Raw genomic sequence first — 20,017 nt, 5'->3', positions numbered from 1 at the left:
CCTGCAGAGTGGCATTTGGAGCCTGGTTCTCTGCCCGTCTCAGGGCAGAGGCCTCACTAGTGACCCCCCACCCCTCGGATCACCAGCTGTCTCATCTTGGCGAGGCTGGCAGCGCTGACTGCCTCTGCCACCACCTCCCAGATTGAGTTCAGGAAGGCAGGCTTGAGTCTAGGGCCCATTCTGGGAAGAGGGTGACCCTCCTCTCCTCCCTGGCATAGAGCTGTGTGTCCACATCAGACTCCCAACCTCGGGGTGCAGGTCTTCTGTGAGCCAGCTTTATGGCTGTAGTGAGTCTGTGGTAAGTGGAGCGCTTAAAAACAGCTCCAGATGCCAGGTACTTTAGTGTCAACTCCGGCCCCAGAGGTTAGAACTCCCGCTGGGTTGGGAATTGTTCTGAATTCGCGCCAGCACAATGCTGGCCTGACACATTTTTCGAATCGGACCCCCCAACGTCGCACGGTATTCAGTCCTGGCGTCAATACGTTGGGGGGTGCGATTCACCAGGAAAATGTCAAAGACTGGTTCCGGGTGCATTTGGCAGGGTGTTTTGCAATTTTTCTGCAGACTCCTCAAATCCCCCCTAACCCTTATTCCATGGGCATGGCTCCCCAAACCACAACCCTTGGTAGTGCCAACTTGGCATATGGGCACTGCCAAACTGTCATCCTGGCAATGTCCCTGGCAGCCTGGGTGCCAAGATACTATCCTGCCTGGTCCCTGGCCACCCTGGGGGCTCCAATGGCCTTCTAGACCCCCGAGGTGCAATCACACCTGGTCCACGCTTGTTGAAACCAGTGCTAATTGGCACCTGATTGAGACCTTGCATACGCAGCGGTTGACTCCCGGTTGCCAGGTGAATGCGGCGGTGGGATATTTAAATGAGCCATTCCACGGTCCAGTTCACACTGGGCATAGCAAGTCAGGTGACTCCCATTCGGCCCAGTGCCCGTGCGAAACCCAGTTTGGGGTTTTCCCGGGATTCACCCTTTGGGCCCGGCTCTAAGCCAGGTGCAACGTGGTAACTGAACCGCACCCTTAGTCTCTCAAACAAAGAATCCTGCTGGTTATTTAAGTCTACACGTTTCATGATTTACATATTTTCTGTCAAATTATTTGCAGATTGCAGTTGGAATTCGGCTTTTGATTGGGGTTGTGCAAACAGATTCAGCTCCGGTTACCATTGCAAACCTGTCATATTATCACTAGGAGAACTCACTCTGCATCTCGTACATACCGCAAATAGAACCACTACTTACAACAACTTGCCTTTTATAGTATCTCAACCATCCCAAGGTGCTTCATGGGGGGTTATCAAACAGAATTTGACACAAAGAGAAATTAGGGCAGATGAGGAAAAGCTTAATCAAAGAGGAAAGTTTTAAAGAACATTGTGAAGGAGGAAAGAGATATAGAGAGGTGGAGAGGTCAAGAGAATTCCACAATGTAGGGTCTTGGAATTTGAAGGTATGGCTACCAATAGTAGAGCAATTAAAATCAGAGAAGCACAAGAGGCCCGAAATGGAGGACGGCGAATACCTCAAAGCGTTGTCAGGCTGAAGAAGGTTACAGAGCTCGGGAGGGGCAAGTCCTTGGAAGGATTTAAAAGCAAGGCTGAGAATGTTAAAATTGAGTTGGTTAATTGGATGAACAGGATTTGGTGCAAGCTTGGATAAGTTCAGTAGCACTTTGGATGAGATTAAGTGTATTGAAGGTAGACGATGTGAGATTGAACGGGAATGCATTGGAATAGCCATATTTAGAGGCAACAAAGGCATGGATAATGGTTTCAGCAGTGGATGAACCGAGGCAGAAGTGGAGTTGACGATGTTACAGAAAAGGAAATAAGCGATTTTAGTCACCAACGCACCTTTGAATCATATACTCATGAAATACGATACTCAGTTGCCAGGGCGAGGAATGGACTCAGTAAATAGGGAACTGAGTTGTGGTGGGGACTACATTTACTTGGGTACGTTTCAGCTCATACTGTATTGGATGCTCAACAAGCAGTGTGATAATCTAGAGACAGTGGAAGGGTGAAGAGACGAGGTGGCGCAGTATAGCTGGGTGCCTTCAGAGTACATGTAAAAACTGACCGTGTGATTTTGGATGATATCGGCAAGGGGCAGTTTGGTAGATGATTTCTTCCATTCATAAATACTGCAAAGCAAGTCATAAAATCTATTATTGTGGTCAAAGTGCTGCTTTAATATGTTAATTTTAAATGGGACTTTTTTATTGCTGAGAAAATAATGTTTAACGTTCTTCACTATTTTTAGTGCAATACAAATGTTACTAAGGCACAAAATCACTATTTTAATAGATTGAATGGCAAATATGGGCTTGATAATTTATCAGTACATTTCCAGTGCTCCACAAGGAGGTGAAAGTGAGCTGTATGGGATTGTATAAGAATGACTGCCTGAAGATCAATGTCATCTGTTATGTTAAAGACTTCTCAGGATGTTACAAGCCCACATGTCTGGCATCCAGCTCCACAGTTTGGATCTTTGCCCATTTCTTCTTACGTAAACGATAGCATTCCAGTGAACTAAAAGGCAACGGGTATCTCAGTGCCCTCATCAGTTACTGTCACGTTGAATAAGATAGGAGTGCAGGTTTACTAGATTCTTAGATTTTTATCTAAATATAGGCTTCACATAACAGGGAGTAATAGATTTAAGGGGGCCCAAAGGGAGAGTTGCGGAACAGGACATTTAGTTTTTGGGCAGAAAGCATACCAACTGAATTATAAAGGTTTTTCTTTATTTTTCTTGTGAGTAAAATGATTGAATAGGACTTCTTTGCAGTGCAAATTTACAACCTATTACCAGACAATACTAAAGTATTCATAGGGTGTCACAAAGCATGACACCAAAGCTCACACAGTTTGTAAATCCCATTTGAACTCTGAATGAGATTATGTCCTTGAAAGATACTCTGGTTGATGCTGGTTCACCAAACAGAGACTGGGCCCAAAGGGGCAGCTCTTATTTTAGCAAGCTTCCTTCTCCCCTCAGCTCCAGGTGATGTGATGGGCAGTAGCAGACAAGTCTGGAACCAAATCACACGCTTTGAACGACACAGATACTGGGTTCTATTTCATTGCACTTTGTAATTGATTCATTCGTACAGAATATTACATGAAAACATTGAAGAATTTAGCGAATAATAAAAGCTTCTCATACATTCTGTCCGAGATTCATATATTTTACATAGAATTTAAAATGCAGAAGCAAGCCAATCAGGTCAATTGGTCTATGCCAGTGTTTATGCTCGACTGCAGCATTCTCCCACTTACTTCTTTCCACTCATTTTCTCCTTAGGTATTTGTCTAACTTCCCTTTAACTGTATCACTACTATCAATTTCACTTACTCCATGTGATTGCAAGTACCTCATTCTAACTAGTGTCAGGGTAAATAAATTTTCCCTAAATTCCTTTTAGGATTTATTTGCGACTATCTTTATATTTAAGAAACCTCGGGAAAAATTGTGGACTCACCCAGAATTGAAAACAATTCAGTGGGCGCGATCCAATGACCACGCTGCGCCCGAAAAGCAGCTCGCTGCAGAGCAGCGTGGCTGATAAAAGACAGCAAACCCTACCCCCAAGATCTCCTCGGCTCGCAATTCCTCACAAGATCCAACGAGTTCTCACAAGGCACAAATTCTGCCCATTGTGGCAGGATCACTTATTGGAAAATCTGCATACTACAGCGAGACAGCTAGTCTCACTCTAATGTGCAGAATCCCAAGGTACCTGAGGCTTTGGAATTTATCCTCTTCGCCTTGGAGACCTTGGGCAAGTGTTATTTGGTACTAGTCTCCACAAATGGGGATCAGATGGAATGGTGCTGGTGGGGTTTCCCAGGGGATTGGAAGCCCCCATCTGCATGCACTTTGGTAGGGTGCTACCCTGGCACTGTTGGTGCCACCTGGATGCCAGTCTGGTTACTGCCAGGGTGCTAGGTTGGCACTGCCTAGCTGGAGACTGGGGGGGGGGGGAGGGTATGTTCAGGCTGCGGGGGGGGTCGGGGGTTGTTTCAGGTGCCTCAGAGATAGAGACGGCCATTAAAAATGGCTTCCTGATCTCTCGCAACTCTATGTACAAAACGAGGCTATATGCAGCCTCGGCCGTGCATTCCCACTGAGGCCCCTTATACAACGCCAGTTGCATAGTACAGCCATGTGTTCCTCGGAGCTGTGAGTGACAGGAAACATGCGGCTAAACACGCTCACTATGGGACTTTGTTCCCAATTAGTTGAATCGCACCCTCTAGTAACTAGAGGGTACTGCTGTAGGCAGAGTTCCTCAACTTTAGTAACTTGAGGAAGCCAGCGGTAGTGGAAAAAGGATTTATCGAACTCTGCCCACAGCAGTACCTCTCTCCAAATACAGTCCTTGTTGGGGTAACCAACAACTCCGGGCCCTGCTTGGGCCGGCTTTTATGTGCAGATTTTTAACAAGCGTCAGCTGGGTGGCCTCCACCCAGCACCTGGGAAGCCCATTCTCCAGGAGTCCCACAGGGAGATCAGCAATAGTTTTCCCATTTCTCCTACCAAAACTTTTCATAATTTTAAAGACATCCATTAGACCTCAAAGATCTCCAATAACTTAGTTAAAGCAATCTGTTTTATAATCAGGTTGTTTGATACAATCTTTGCACATGCACACGTGCCAGTGCTATAAATTATTCCACAATTGGCCATTTCATAATTAGGGTGGATCAAAACGTTTAAACCACGTTGAGAAACTATTTTTACCAGGTAACTACAAGCTCAATTCTAATTCTGGGCAAGTGGATGGATAGGAATGAGTTAAAATTTCAGACATTGAAGATTTTAATTGAACAATTCAATGCAAACTAGGCAGATGGACACTTGAAAAGCGTTTGATCTCAACCATTTGTGAAGGCCTTGCAGGAAGACAAAATGGCCACCTAAAGTAGGTGGCAGCCTCATAAATCTGTGTGAATCAAGACCGAGGGCCCAGGTGCCATTTTGGTCAAGATTCAGCAGGGAGGTCCTGTAACTTTCCTGTTGAACTGAAGCAGCTCTGGAACTGATTTGTAGACAGGAGAGTCCCTTCTAGTAATGGGATCAAAAGGAGCACTTACCTGAAGTCACCGTTCACCCAAGAGCTGTCCAGTTGGCCCCCAGTCTTCATGCCCATTCTGGCATTTAAATAAGGCCCAATGATTAAACTTGCCAGGGCCTCCTGCAGCATCTGCCAGGCATAAAATCAACTCGCCAGAGCAATTTCTTGTCAAAAACCTTCTGAGTTAAAATTTCCTCCATTGTGTCAAATTCCATGTGTGCTTCCTAATGCTTTCAGTATTGAAAACTTCCATTTAGAGAAGAAAAATAGCTCAATTGACTATTGCCAGAGACAAAGGATAGTTTTAAGGGCTATCTATTCTTGTTCTTTCAATCCAACAACTACAGAGAGAACAAGGCCAGCAGTCTAATCCAATTAATGTCACCAAATTTAGCTGACTAGATTATTCATGAACAACAAAGTTACAAGTGGATCACTGTCAGCCTCCTGAGTGAAGATATTTATCATCTCACTGTAGGCTTTGACAGGCCATAGGTGTGAATAAATAGAACAAGATATCATCACAGTCACCAGACTCCTTGTGTGGTGTCAACACACTTTAAATGTTACTACATCATGAAGTCTGCAGCCCATATATTGTATCAGCCACCATTGCTCTGCTGTCATATTGCATTTGTACATTTGTACACGGAAGCAGAAATGATACTGAAAGATGCTGAAAACAGGACACTGAAATGAAATGAAAATCGCTTATTGTCACAAGTAGGCTTCAAATGAAGTTACTGTGAAAAGCCCCTAGTCGCCACATTCCGGCACCTGTTCGGGGAGGCCGGTACGGGAATTGAATCGTGCTGCTGGCCTGCCTTGGTCTGCTTTAAAAGCCAGCTCTTTGGCCCTGTGCTAAACTCCTGAAGAATTGCCAATTTCACCACAACGTTTCAACAAAATCACATTTGGTGTGTGATTATATTTAATTAATCATTTATATAAGCTGTATATTGCATAGCTCCTCTGTATATTCATGTAATTTCACTGAAAAATATACATCAATTTCCACAATTTCCTGCTTTAACTTGAAACAGCCATTTCTCCGTGTCTGACCCTGCCATTGGAGCTTGTATGAATTCAGGAAAGGGAATGCCATCACTCTCTAGGTTTAGAGTGTCTAATTTCAACCGTAAAGTCATCTCTGCTGTTGACATCGAGAAACAAATGCCATCACCCTGCACATTCCACACCCTACCTGCGAAATCTGATGGCAAGGAAGGTTTAAGGCAGGAGTCAATGTTAGGGTGCATAACTGAGGCCTGGAAATTAAATTCTCACTGGCCTTAGACCTTGAGGTGGGCCAGACTGTTTAGCATTTCCTTCAGTCCTCCCACATCACCGACTCTCACCCCGAATTAAAATTGGAGTTAAGATTTTTAACTTGTTTAATAGCTATTTCATGATATTGACAGCTTCAAAAAATCACTCGAAGGAATATAGAATAATATAAGCTGTCAACATGTGTTCCATATGGAACTATTCTGCCTTTACAGTAGGCAATTGATACATTCCAAAATTGGTTTATATAGTTCAGATAAGGTGAGGAACCTTTTAGAAAGGCTCCAAGGTACTTACATCAAAGCCCTTGTGGAGTTGGGACTCCTGCCCCCATTCCAGGCACCAGCTATGTTTGCCGACTAGGGATAGCCAAGAGGTGAACCCACAGTTTGCACTCCCGATCTGGATGGCTTCATTGTGGGGGTTGCCATTTCATAGCCCCCTGCATTTTAGTGGAGTCGGGCCAGCTTCTCAATGGTCCCTCAGAGGAGTCATTAACCATAGGGCATGATTCAGCAGACTGAATTTAAAGGGCGGCATGGTGGCACAGTGGTTAGCACTCTGCCTCACAGCTCCAGGGACCTGGGTCCAATTCCGGCATCGGGTGACAGTCTGTGTGGAATTTGCAGTTCCTCCGGGTTTCCTCCGGGTGCTCCGGTTTCCTCCCACAGTCCAAAGATGTGCAGGTTAGGTGGATTGGCCATGCTAAATCACCCCTTAGTGTCCAAAGGTTGCGGCATTACTGGGTTGTGGGATGACGTGGAGGCGTGGGCTTAAGCAGGGTGCTCTTTCCAACGGCCGGTGCAGACTCAATTAGCCGAATGGCCTCTTTCTGCACTGTAAATGCTATGATTCTACGAAAGTCTGCTGAACGGCTGCAGCACTGAGAAACATCCCGCTCTCCAATGGCACTTAGCCGGGTTTGTTTGGCCTTGGGGAGCTTTTCCTCGCCAGCAGGAAAGGCTCCTCACAGATCGGGTAACATTTTGTCTGGCAGTCGCGATCTCCCCCCCCCCCCCCCCCCCCCTCCCCCTTTCAGCACTCCCCCACCATTCTTTTAAACTGCCCCCAACTAGGGGAGGCCCCTGGGAATCCTACCTCTACCCACTCTACTTGGCAAGGCCCCCTGGGTCCAACCCCTGGTAGTGCCCCTTGGCACTCTGAAAGTGCCAACCATTCAGTGCCAGGGTGACACTGACCTGGTGTCCAGGTAGCACTGCCAGGGTGTTAGTTTGGCAGTGCCAAGGTGTCCAGGTGCCGGAGGGAGTGCCACCCTGCCCTGTCCCTGAAGACCCGGGGGTCTCTCATGGCATGGGAGATACCCTCCCTGACAATATGGACAGCATGGTAGCGCAGTGGTTAGCACAATTGCTTCATAGCTCCAGGGTCCCAGGTTAGATTCCCGGCTTGGGTCACTGTCTGTGCAAAGTCTGCACGTTCCCCCTGACTGCATGGGTTTACTCCGGGTGCTCCGGTTTCCTCCCACAGTCCAAAGATGTGTTGGTTAGGTGGATTGGCCATGATAATTTGTCCTTAGTGTCCAAAAAAGGTTAGCTGGGGTTACTGGGTTATGGGGATAGGGTGGAGGTGTGTGTTTAAGTAGGATGCTCTTTCCAAGAGCCGGTGCAGACTCGATGGGCCAAATGCCTCCTTCTGCACTGTAAATTATTGAAAAAATATATCTCCCAGGCGCGGATCTTGAGTCCCGGGTGTGGGTGAATGCATTGTCCAAGTATTTAAATGAGCCGTAAGTCTCGCTGAGAAAAATCCAGATCGCATTGGGCGAAGCGAGTCAGGTAACCCATGATCGGCCAGGCGCGGAGCCTGATTTGGTGCTCGCATGTGATTCAACCAGTGCTGAATTGCACCCTAGTCTGGATTTGGGAACCTTTTGAAACGTAAGTTCAAAAGTTTGAACCCATGCCCCCTTTATATGCCACCATGGCTCCACCATGCCCCCCACACCACCTCCATGTTGCCCCTCTGTTCCCATCATGCCACCCCTTTGCCTTCGTGCCCCCTCCATGCCCATTTGCCAAATATACACTATTTAAGGAACCAATGAGTCATATAATAACAATCGAAAGGGTCGAAATGCTGAGAAAAAAAATTCAGAAACGTTCTTTAAAAATAAACTGTTATTCCTCTCACCCAATAAAAGTATCAATCATACATTAGTAACAGAAACTTTAATCACTTCATACCTCTTAATCTTGCCCAAATAAACATTTAAGCTGAACTTTGCCAGCCCTTCCCGTCCAGTCCTGCTGATGGTAATGCCCTCCCGCATGTACCCCAGTGGCAGAGGGCGTGGGGCACAAAAAACCCCGCAGACATCGATGGCATCAGAATATCCCACTGCCAACTAATGCATCATGGCAGCAGGCTGCCCCCACCACATGAAAACACACTGCAGGGGGGTCTGGAAAATCCCACCCTTGACTTTAACAGAACAGATCACAGAAAACAAAACTTTCTACAATCACAAAAAAACGACAACAAAGCAAAGTAAAAACCAGTCAGTTGTTAAAACTGAAGTTCTGTTGAGCTGGTACATTTGTGTAGCAAATTAATTCACAATGAAACAGGTGGAGAACTCAGCTGGCTGGCTATCTGTTTCTACTGAACAGTTCCCAGATGGCCACTTTTAATGCAACTGGGACAAAGGTACAGAGAACCAACCCACCTCAGTACTTGGCCACCTCCTATAGCCATCTATAATCCGCTTCCAGGGTTGGAATGCCTGATTCCATCCTGCCTCTGCCTTCCTGGATCGAAGACTGGGAGTCACAGGGGCCATTAAAACAAGAATGACCTGTCAACTTGGGAAATTTCCTGTCGTGAACTACCCACCTCAGTCATGAAAAGTTGGTCCCAGCTGTCTCCTGGAGTAGATTCTGCTGAGGTCTTCGAAGTGCACAAAGAATGGAATGTGCAAGGAAGCCAAAGAGCTTCTACCAGTAAACCCTCTTGATTGGAGACAGCTGACAAAGGATTCACTCACAGCATCCCTTGCCATCCCCACCAGAACGCATAGGGGTCAAAACTTGGAATTCCCTCCTTTTTCCTTGACAAATGAGATGGAATCCCATGTTTAACCAGGTTCAGCACAAATACTGGTCTCCCCGTCCCAGCTGGTAATCAGGTTTTTCTACAGTATGCAGTCCCATGCAATTTGGGGCCAATATCTGTATGTTGCATAAACCAGAAGACTGGGTGTTACACTGTGATATTAATGTTAAAACCTAAAATTCTATTGCATGTTGCCTTTGTGTCAAAACAGCAGTTGATGGAATTAGCTTTGAAAATAACTTTGCACTGTTCTACATCAGGCTTGTCCAACATGTAGCCCAAGGGCTAAATGCGGCCCTCGAAGCCTCTCTACAGTGCCCCAGAAGCCACTTTTCAAGAAGTTGGTCAAACAGATACGTTTGAATGGAAGAATCTGCATCGAGCTGCTCCTTCAATCACAGAATAGAACATAGAACATAGAATGATACAGCGCAGTACAGGCCCTTCGGCCCTCGATGTTGCACCGACATGGAAAAAAAAAACTAAAGGCCATCTAACCTACACTATGCCCTTATCATCCATATGCTTATCCAATAAATTTTTAAATGCCCTCAATGTTGGCGAGTTCACTACTGTTGCAGGTAGGGCATTCCACGGCCTCACCACTCTTTGCGTAAAAAACCCACCTCTGACCTCTGTCCTATATCTATTACCCCTCGTGCCCTCGTGCTAGCCACCTCCATCCGCGGGAGAAGGCTCTCGCTGTCCACCCTATCTAACCCTCTGATCATTTTGTATGCCTCTATTAAGTCACCTCTTAACCTTCTTCTCTCTAACGAAAACAACCTCAAGTCCATCAGCCTTTCCTCATAAGATTTTCCCTCCATACCAGGCAACATCCTGGTAAATCTCCTCTGCACCCGTTCCAAAGCTTCCACGTCCTTCCTATAATGAGGCGACCAGAACTGTACGCAATACTCCAAATGCGGCCGTACCAGAGTTTGGTACAGCTGCATCATGACCTCATGGCTCCGGAACTCAATCCCTCTACCAATAAAGGCCAACACACCATAGGCCTTCTTCACAACCCTATCAACCTGGGTGGCAACTTTCAGGGATCTATGTACATGGACACCGAGATCCCTCTGCTCATCCACACTACCAAGAATTTTACCATTAGCCAAATATTCCGCATTCCTGTTATTCTTTCCAAAGTGAATCACCTCACACTTCTCCACATTAAACTCCATTTGCCACCTCTCAGCCCAGCTCTGCAGCTTATCTATGTCCCTCTGTAACCTGCAACATCCTTCCGCACTGTCGACAACTCCACCGACTTTAGTGTCGTCTGCAAATTTACTCACCCATCCTTCTGCGCCCTCCTCTAGGTCATTTATAAAAATGACAAACAGCAACGGCCCCAGAACAGATCCTTGTGGTACGCCACTCGTAACTGAACTCCATTCTGAACATTTCCCATCAACTACCACTCTCTGTCTTCTTTCAACTAGCCAATTTCTGATCCACATCTCTAAATCACCCTCAATCCCCAGCCTCCGTATTTTCTGCAATAGCCGACCGTGGGGAACCTTATCAAACGCTTTACTGAAATCCATATACACCACATCAACTGCTCTACCCTCGTCTACCTGTTCAATCACCTTCTCAAAGAACTCGATAAGGTTTGTGAGGCATGACCTACCCTTCACAAAACCATGCTGACTATCCCTAATCATATTATTCCTATCTAGATGATTATAAATTGTATCTTTTATAATCCTCTCCAAGACTTTACCCACCACAGACGTTAGGCTCACCGGCCTATAGTTACCGGGGTTATCTCTACTCCCCTTCTTGAACAAAGGGACCACATTTGCTATCCTCCAGTCCTCTGGCACTATTCCTGTAGCCAATGATGACCTAAAAATCAAAGCCAAAGGCTCAGCAATCTCTTCCCTGGCTTCCCAGAGAATCCTAGGATAAATCCCATCCGGCCCCGGGGACTTATCTATTTTCACCTTGTCCAGAATTGCCAACACTTCTTCCCTACACACCTCAATGCCATCTATTCTAATAGCCTGGGTCTCAGCATTCTCCTCCTCAATATTATCTTTTCTTGAGTGAATACTGACGAAAAGTATTCATTTAGTATCTCGCTTATCTCCTCAGCCTCCACACACAACTTCCCACCACTGTCCTTGACTGGCCCTACTCTTACCCTAGTCATTCTTTTATTCCTGACATACCTATAGAAAGCTTTTGGGTTTTCCTTGATCCTACCTGCCAAAGACTTCTCATGTCCCCTCCTTGCTCGTCTCAGCTCTCTCTTTAGATCCTTCCTCGCTTCCTTGTAACTATCAAGCGCCCCAACTGAAACTTCACGCCTCATCTTCACATAGGCCTCCTTCTTCCTCTTAACAAGAGATTCCACTTCTTTGGTAAACCACGGTTCCCTCGCTCGACCCCTTCCTCCCTGCCTGACTGGTACGTACTTATCAAGAACATGCAATAGCTGTTCCTTGAACAAGCTCCACATATCCAGTGTGCCCAACCCTTGCAGCCTACTTCTCCAACCAACACATCCTAAGTCATGTCTAATGGCATCATAATTGCCCTTCCCCCAGCTATAACTCTTGCTCTGCGGGGTATACTTATCCCTTTCCATCACTAACGTAAAGGTCACCGAATTGTGGTCACTGTCTCCAAAGTGTTCACCTACCTCCAGATCTAACACCTGGCCTGGTTCATTACCCAAAACCAAATCCAAAGTGGCCTCACCTCTTGTTGGCCTGTCAACATATTGTGTCAGAAAACCCTCCTGCACACTTTGTACAAAGAACGACCCATCCAATGTACTCGAACTATATCTTTTCCAGTCAATATTAGGAAAGTTAAAGTCTCCCATAACAACTACCCTGTTACTATCGCTCTTTTCCAGAATCATCTTCGCCATCCTTTCCTCTACATCTCTAGAACTATTAGGTGGCCTATAGAAAACTCCCAACAGGGTGACCTCTCCTTTCCTGTTTCTAACCTCAGCCCATACTACCTCGGAAGAAGAGTCCCCATCTTGCATCCTTTCTACCACCGTAATACTGTCCTTGACTAGCAGCGCCACACCTCCCCCTCTTTTGCCCCCTTCTCTGACCTTACTAAAGCACCTAAACCCCGGAACCTGCAACAACCATTCCTGTCCCTGCTCTATCCATGTCTCTGAAATGGCCACAACATCGAAGTCCCAGGTACCAACCCATGCTGCCAGTTCCCCTACCTTATTTCGTATACTCCTGGCATTGAAATAGACACACTTCAAACCACAGACCTGAACACTGCCGCCCTCCTGCGATGTCAAAACTGTGCTCCTGACCTCTCTACTCTCAATCTCTCGCACCCCAAAACTACAATCCAGGTTCCCATGCCTCTGCTGAATTAGTTTAAACCCCCCCAAAGAGTACTAACAAATCTCCCCCCCAGGATATTGGTGCCCCTCAGGTTCAGATGTAGACCATCCTGTCTATAGAGGTCCCACCTTCCCCAGAAAGAGCCCCAGTTATCCAGAAATCTGAATCCCTCCCGCCTGCACCATCCCTGTAGCCACGTGTTTAATTGCTCTCTCTCCCTATTCCTCATCTCACTATCACGTGGCACGGGCAACAACCCAGAGATAACAATTCTGTTTGTTCTCGCTCTGAGCTTCCATCCTAGCTCCCTAAAGGCCTGCCTGACATCCTTGTCCCCTTTCCTACCTATGTCGTTAGTGCCAATGTGGACTACGACTTGGGGCTGCTCCCCCTCCCCCTTAAGGACCCGGAAAACACGATCCGAGACATCACGTACCCTTGCACCTGGGAGGCAACATACCAAACGTGAGTCTCTCTCGCTCCCACAAAATCTCCTATCTGTGCCCCTGACTATTGAGTCCCCAATTACTAATGTTCTACTCCTTTCCCCCCTTCCCTTCTGAGCAACAGGGACAGACTCCGTGCCAGAGGCCCGTACCCCATGGCTTACCCCTGGTAAGTCGTCCCCCCCACAAGTATCCAAAACGGTATACTTGTTACTCAGGGGAACGACCGCAGGGGGTCCCTGCACTGACTGCTTCTTCCCAGTCCCTCTTACAGTTACCCATCTATCTCCAGTCTTTGGTGTAACTACTTCCCTGAAGCTCCTATCTATGACCCCCTCTGCCTCCCGAATGATCCGAAGTTCATCCAGCTCAAGCTCCAGGTCCCTAACACGGTTTTTGAGGAGCTGGAGTTGGGTGCACTTCCCACAGATGAAATCAGCAGGGACACTGACGGCGTCCCTCACCTCAAACATTCTGCAGGAGGAGCATTGTACTGCCTTCCCTGACATCCCCTCTAGATTAAAAAAAAAACAAGAAAAAGAAAAAGAAAGGAAGAGCTTACCTGATATTACCTCAAACCCTGATCCCGCTGAAAGGTAAGCAAATTTAAAGGCACTCACTCACCTTCACGACAGGCCCCTGCTCCCGCTTCCCAACCACCGTGGGGTGGGGGGGTTGGTTATAGGAGGAGGTAGGGTGGGAAACACTCACGAAGTGTTTCAGGTTTAACTGTCACTTGCCGACAGCCCCTCCACAAACCACCTTCAACTTAGGCTGACCGCACTGCACGTATGCAAATTTCCCCAGAACAGCTGATCAGTAGCTCTGCTCTGCTGCCCTCTGCTGTTTCTTTCCCATGTTTTCTACGTGGGAGAGAAATAATCTGCGATTGGAGGAGTAGCGAACACCAGTGGCAGTGAGTTTGGGTTCTAGGGAAGCAAGGCCCTTGGAGCTGAGGGCCAGGGAGTCAAGTAGTTGGGCCGGGGAGCCGGCGGCAGGAGTGCCAAGGAGTGTAGCCCAGGGAGCAATGCCTAGGAGCAGAGATTCTGGGGCATGGGGTCTAGGGAGCAGAGGTACCAGGGTGTTGGGACAAGGGAGTAGAGGTGGTGTGTAATGGGGCCTGGGTGTCCAAAGCAGGGCACTGGTAGGTCGGAGAGGAACTGGAGACAGCTGGAGCACAGGAGCCCACTGTCGTTATATTCCCTTCATAATTTTATATGTTTCTATCAGATCCCTCCTCATTCTTCTAAATTACAACGAGTACAGTCCCAGTCTACTCAGTCTCTCCTCATAAGCCAATCCTCTCAACTCCTGAATCAACCTAGTGAATCTCCTCTGCACCCCCTCCAGTGCCTCTACATCCTTTCTCAATGATGTGGAGATGCCGGCGTTGGGCTGGGGTGGGCACAGTAAGAAGTCTCACAACACCAGGTTAAAGTCCAACAGGTTTATATGGAATCACGAGCTTTCGGAGCACAGCTCCTTCATCAGGTGAGTGATTCCAAGTAAGGAGTACCAAAACTGTACACAGTACTCCAGGTGTGGCCTCACCAGCAGCCTATACACCTCCAACATAACCTCCCTGCTTTTAAACTCCATCCCTCTAGCAATGAAGGACAAAATTCCATTTGCTTTCTTAATTACCTGCTGCATCTGGAAACCAAGTTTTTGCGATCCATGCACAAGGATACTCGGGTCCCTCTGCACATCAGCATGTTGCAATTGTTTACCATTTAAATAATAGTTCATTTTGCTGTCCCTTGCTTTGTTTTCTTTATATTCTAGCACTTTTCATTAATAGAGAATTAAATATAGATGTGTTAAATACTGTGTGATCTTGTAGGTTATCAGCAGAACTGTTAATGATAATAATCAGGAACTTACTTGTGCAGTGAAAGAAATGGAAGAACTTTCCTTTCCAATTGGCCGTAGCAACTTGTCTTTGCTTCAGGGATGTATCCATACTGTTCCATCATGGCAGAAGCAGCCGTTGTTATGATCCCAACACCATCTGTTACCCTTTCTGTAAGAGTGTAGTCCCACTCATCATATGACACAGAAATCAGCCCAGCTGGAAACTCCTCCGGTATGATGTCCGTGTTACCTGTTACCAAACTGGGCACAATCCAGATGAAACCATAGCCTGTAAGGCCCAAGGAACGGGCTTCCTCCAGTATAAAAATGGCTTCGTCTTTCGAACAGTACAACAAAATGACCGACGACTGTATTTTCTTCAGTTGGATTTGAGCCTTTGAATCCCCATCAACAGCATCTAACGTGATGGTACTGAGTAGCTCCCAGCCCACAAAACTGTTTTCCACTGTAGTTTTTAATACACTAATAAACTCATGGTATCCAGGGAAGGTGCTGGTTACAATTGAAAACACGTGCCAGTCATATTCTTCCATGATATTTAGCATCACGCCAACTTGTTGGTGAATGGAAGCACCAAACTGGAAAAATGTTGATTTCTGATCCTGCAATTGAATTAAGAGGTATTTTAATGGAAACAATTGAAAAAAAAAGTCAATAAGACTCATTGTATATATCAGTCAATTAAATTCCAATGGTCAGGTACAAAATAACTTGAATAGTGAATTTTGTGTGGTAAACATCCGAAGGCGCTTCGCAGGAACAGTTTCATACAAAGTTTGGCAGAATCACAGAACGAAATATTAAAACAGGTGCATAATAACTTACTCAAAACATCAGAATTTAAAAAGCATCTTAACTGGGGATAGAAATATAGAGAGGCCTGATGCACCATCGATTGCACGCGAGGCGAGTGATTTACCAATGTCAGGCTTTAATTAACTAGAACACAGCCTGGCGATCGTCTACAATGGAAAGGAACGATCGTCAGGCTTCTGAGCATTTATACCTCGTTGATAGAGGCGTGGTTAACTCAGCCTCTCGGCCAATCGGTCGAGAGGCACATGACCGACCAGGGCCAATGGTAAGCCGACGTTCTGGCCCAATGGCAGACGAGTATGCAGATCATATCATCACAAGGCCAACATTCTATTCAAAAATGCAACAATCTTCTGTGGAGCTATTTTGATTGTCCCAGTCATCACTTTTCAACAGACAATGGGAGGAATTTTCCAAAAACTGTCAGATTCTGACTGAAAGCCGTTTCTCCCCAGAAATGCAGCCAGGTTTTCTGACCAGATCTTCTGACACTTAGTCAGCATGAAATTGGGAGTGGCATGGTTTGTGCCGTCGCTCTGGTGGGGTGAAGGCTCCATAGAGCCGGCAAGCTCGGCTACACAGATCGTGGGGTGCCATCTTTAGAGGGTGCCCCGATCACGAGAAAATTGAAGTCCCTCCCAACCCCTCCAAGGCCATGGACAATTCCCCCCACAAGCTTCGGGGCGACCCCCCCTCCCAAGCTTCGGGGCGACCCCCCCCCCCCAACCCCCCCCCCACCAAAGAAGTATCGAGAGGGCGCTCTGCACCCTATTCCCACCCACCCACCCCGCCCACATGTTCTCCAGTGTGCACCCCTCTCCCACCCCCACTACACATAAGGGAAAGACCCCTCCCCCAATGGGGAAATATTTGTCCCCTCTCGGAGGCCCTTCTCACTGCCCCTGGCACAGACTCCTGGCACTGCCAGAGTGGCAGGGGGCACGTCCCAGCCTCAGCCCTCAACCCCAGGGCCTCCAAGCATCACCACAACCCTGACATGGTCATCATGACTGATTTTCGATCTTGAAAGCAATACCGCCAACACCAACTGGGTGAGGGGGGCTGGGGCCCGTGCATCTAACATGCCCGGAAGCAACAGCATTAAGACTTATAATTATATTAAAATAAATTTAAATTAATGAAAATCAGGTCCACACGTCCTTACTGGTGAGAGTTTGCAGCCAAAAAGGGATTTTCACTCAAGGCAATCATGCCTTTAGAATCGCTCCCCTTGTTTGACAGATTTCCTTACCTTTGGGCCCAAAGATCAATTTTTCATGACATAAAATGACATTGTATTAGGAACAATCAACATGTTCTCAATTGCGTCTATTCGTCCTTCTTAATCCATGGTGTTTTTCACTGCAATCTGCTACCAATAAGTAGGCAGGAGCTTCTCAACACCCAACCAAAGTTCTTGGCAGCAATCATTGGCATTGGTTCAAAGAGCAAAGTGTTTAAATTATTTTGAAACTGCATTGGAAGTATATAGGCAAATCTGCAAATCATAACTGCTGTACCATTTTGCTGAAGAAAAAAAATGCATCCTAAGAATCCTAACTGCGTCAAGATTCAAATTCCTCTCTGTGACCAAATTTAGGACCGAACCAAAACATTTTGGATTCAAAATAGATTTTTGGTAAAATCATGACGTTATAGATTTAATACCACACATATGTACCAATGTCAGTTTGAAAATATTTAAATCAATTTTAAACCAGCTTATCAGCACAATTGCTTCACAGCTCCAGGGTCCCAAGTTCGATTCACGGCTTGGGTCACTGTCTGTGTGGAGTCTGCACGTTCTCCCCGTGTCTGCGTGGATTTCCTCTGTGTGCTCCGGGTTCCTCCCACAGTCCAAAGATGTGCAGGCTAGGTGGATTGGCCATGCTAAATTGCCCTTAGTGTCCACAATTGCCCTTAGTGTTGGGTGGGGTTACTAGGTTATGGGGATAGGGTGGAGGTGTGGGCTTGGGTAGGGTGCTCTTTCCAAGAGCCAGTGCAGACTCGATAGGCCGAGTGGCCTCCTTCTGCACTGTAAATTCTATGATCTATGATCCAAACAAAACCGTTCAAGTTGACAGTTATAACTCACAACAAATATATAACCCAATAAGGAAGAAGGATTCTAGGAAAGGGATAAATCAACCATGGTTAACCAAGGAAGTTAAGGGTAAGATTAAACTGAAAGAAAAAAAAACAGATAATGTGGCAAAGATTAGTAGTAGGCCAGAGGATTGGGAAAGTTTTGAAAATCAACAAAATATGACCACAAAAAATAAAGGGGGAGATGATTAACTACAAGGGTAAACTCGCAGGTAATATAAAAATGGACAGCAAGCTTCTTTAAATATATAAAAAGGAAGGGAGAGGCCAACGTGAACATAGGCCCCTCAGAGAACGGGACTGGAGAAATAATAATGGAGAACCAGGCAATGGCAGAGGATTTAAATAAATATTTTGTGTCAGTCTTCACAGTAGAAGGCACAAATGGCATTCCAAAAATATCAAATTATCAATGGTCAAGGGTGGGGGGAGGAATAAATACAATAACTATCACGAGAGAAAATGCACTCGTGAAACTAATGGGGCGAACGGCAAAAAGGTTCCCAAGACCTGATGGGTTGCATCCATGGCTATTAAAGGAAGTAGCTACAGATATAGTGGATGCACTGATACTATTCTTCCAAGAATCCCTAAATTCTGGAAAAAATTCAGAGGATTGGAAAACTGCCAATGTAACACCCTTATTCAAAAAGGAGGGGACATAAACAGGAAACCACAGGCGAGTTAGCTTAACATCTATCATTGGGAAAATATTACAGTCCATTATGGAGCATGCAATTGCACAACGTTTAGAAATACACACTATAAGCAAGCAGAGTCAGCATGGCTTCATGAAGGGGGAATTATGTCTGACTAATTTATTAGAATTCTTTGTGGTGGTAACAAGCAGGATAAAGAGAAAATAGTAGATGTACAAAATGTTCGATAAAGTACCACACAAAAGGCTGTTTATTAAAATAAGAGCCCATGGTGCTAGGAGTAGTATATTGGCATGAATAGAGTATTGGCTAACTAATAGAAGACAGCGAGTTGGGATAAAAGAAGCATTTTTAGGCACAACCTGTAACTAGTGGAATGCCACAGGGATCAGTGCTGGAGCGACAATTATTTACAATGGGCGTGAACCTACGGCCATGCTGCGCCGGAAGAGCACTCCCGGGATCTACCCGCCTCACAACGCCTCGTAGATCTCGCGAGACGTTGCGATGTGAATCCCGCCCACAATGGGCAGAATCACCTTTTAACAAATCTGCATATTAGAGCGAGGCAGCTAGCCTCACTCTAATGTGCAGATTCCTGAGGTACCTGAGGATTTAGGATTCAATTCCTTTGCCTCAGAGACCTTGGACGAGCCTCGGGACAAGACAAAATGGCACTTGTGGGGGTCTCCAAGGGGATCAGAGGCTCCCAGCGGCATGCCCTTTGGGCATGGTGGTGCCCTGGCAGTATCACTGGTGTACCAGCCTGGTGGTGCCAAGCTGGCTTTTTTTGCGTGCATGCTATTGTTCCTGGGTTGCCCAGCATGGCTGTTTCAGGGGGGAGGAAGGACCTCCCATATTGCACTCGGGCTGGTGTGGGAGATTGCGGACTCTTTTGGGGACCTCGGAGGTTGGGACGCTATTTAAAAATGGTGTCTCAATTTCTAACTACAATGGGGACTTAAGGCAAGCAGAGCTCCCCGTTGTAAAAAATCTAGCTATGTGCAGCCTTGGCTCATTCAGGCCCCTTAGTCAACATGAGTCACGTTGATTGTCCATTGTTAGTGCCAGGAAACACACGGCTAAATGCGCTCACTAGAGGACGTTGTTCCCTTTCGGGAGAATCACGCCCAATGTATATTAGTGCTTTAGATGAAGAAAATTAACGTACTATTGCCAAGGGTATAGATGGGAAGCCATGATGTGGAGATGCCGGCGTTGGACTGGGGTGAGCACAGTCAGAAGCACTGCTCCTTCCTCAGGTGAATGAAGAGGTAGGTTCCAGACACATTTATATAGACAAAGTCAAAGATGC

The 20,017-nt window shown here is 46.4% G+C and overlaps 1 protein-coding gene across 1 annotated transcript in view; it reads right to left on the bottom strand.

Moving 5' to 3' along the window:
* grin2aa (glutamate receptor, ionotropic, N-methyl D-aspartate 2A, a) overlaps positions 1–20,017 on the bottom strand; it is a 411,403-nt gene that overhangs the window by 211,044 nt on the left and 180,342 nt on the right. The window contains 1 exon segment of the mRNA XM_038820557.1: positions 15,131–15,723. Coding sequence (XP_038676485.1) covers positions 15,131–15,723 — 593 coding nt within the window.

This window comes from Scyliorhinus canicula, chromosome 15 (assembly GCF_902713615.1).
Source record: "Scyliorhinus canicula chromosome 15, sScyCan1.1, whole genome shotgun sequence".
Classification (NCBI taxonomy): Eukaryota; Metazoa; Chordata; class Chondrichthyes; order Carcharhiniformes; family Scyliorhinidae; genus Scyliorhinus; species Scyliorhinus canicula.
This window is presented reverse-complemented; position numbering and strand designations above follow the sequence as displayed.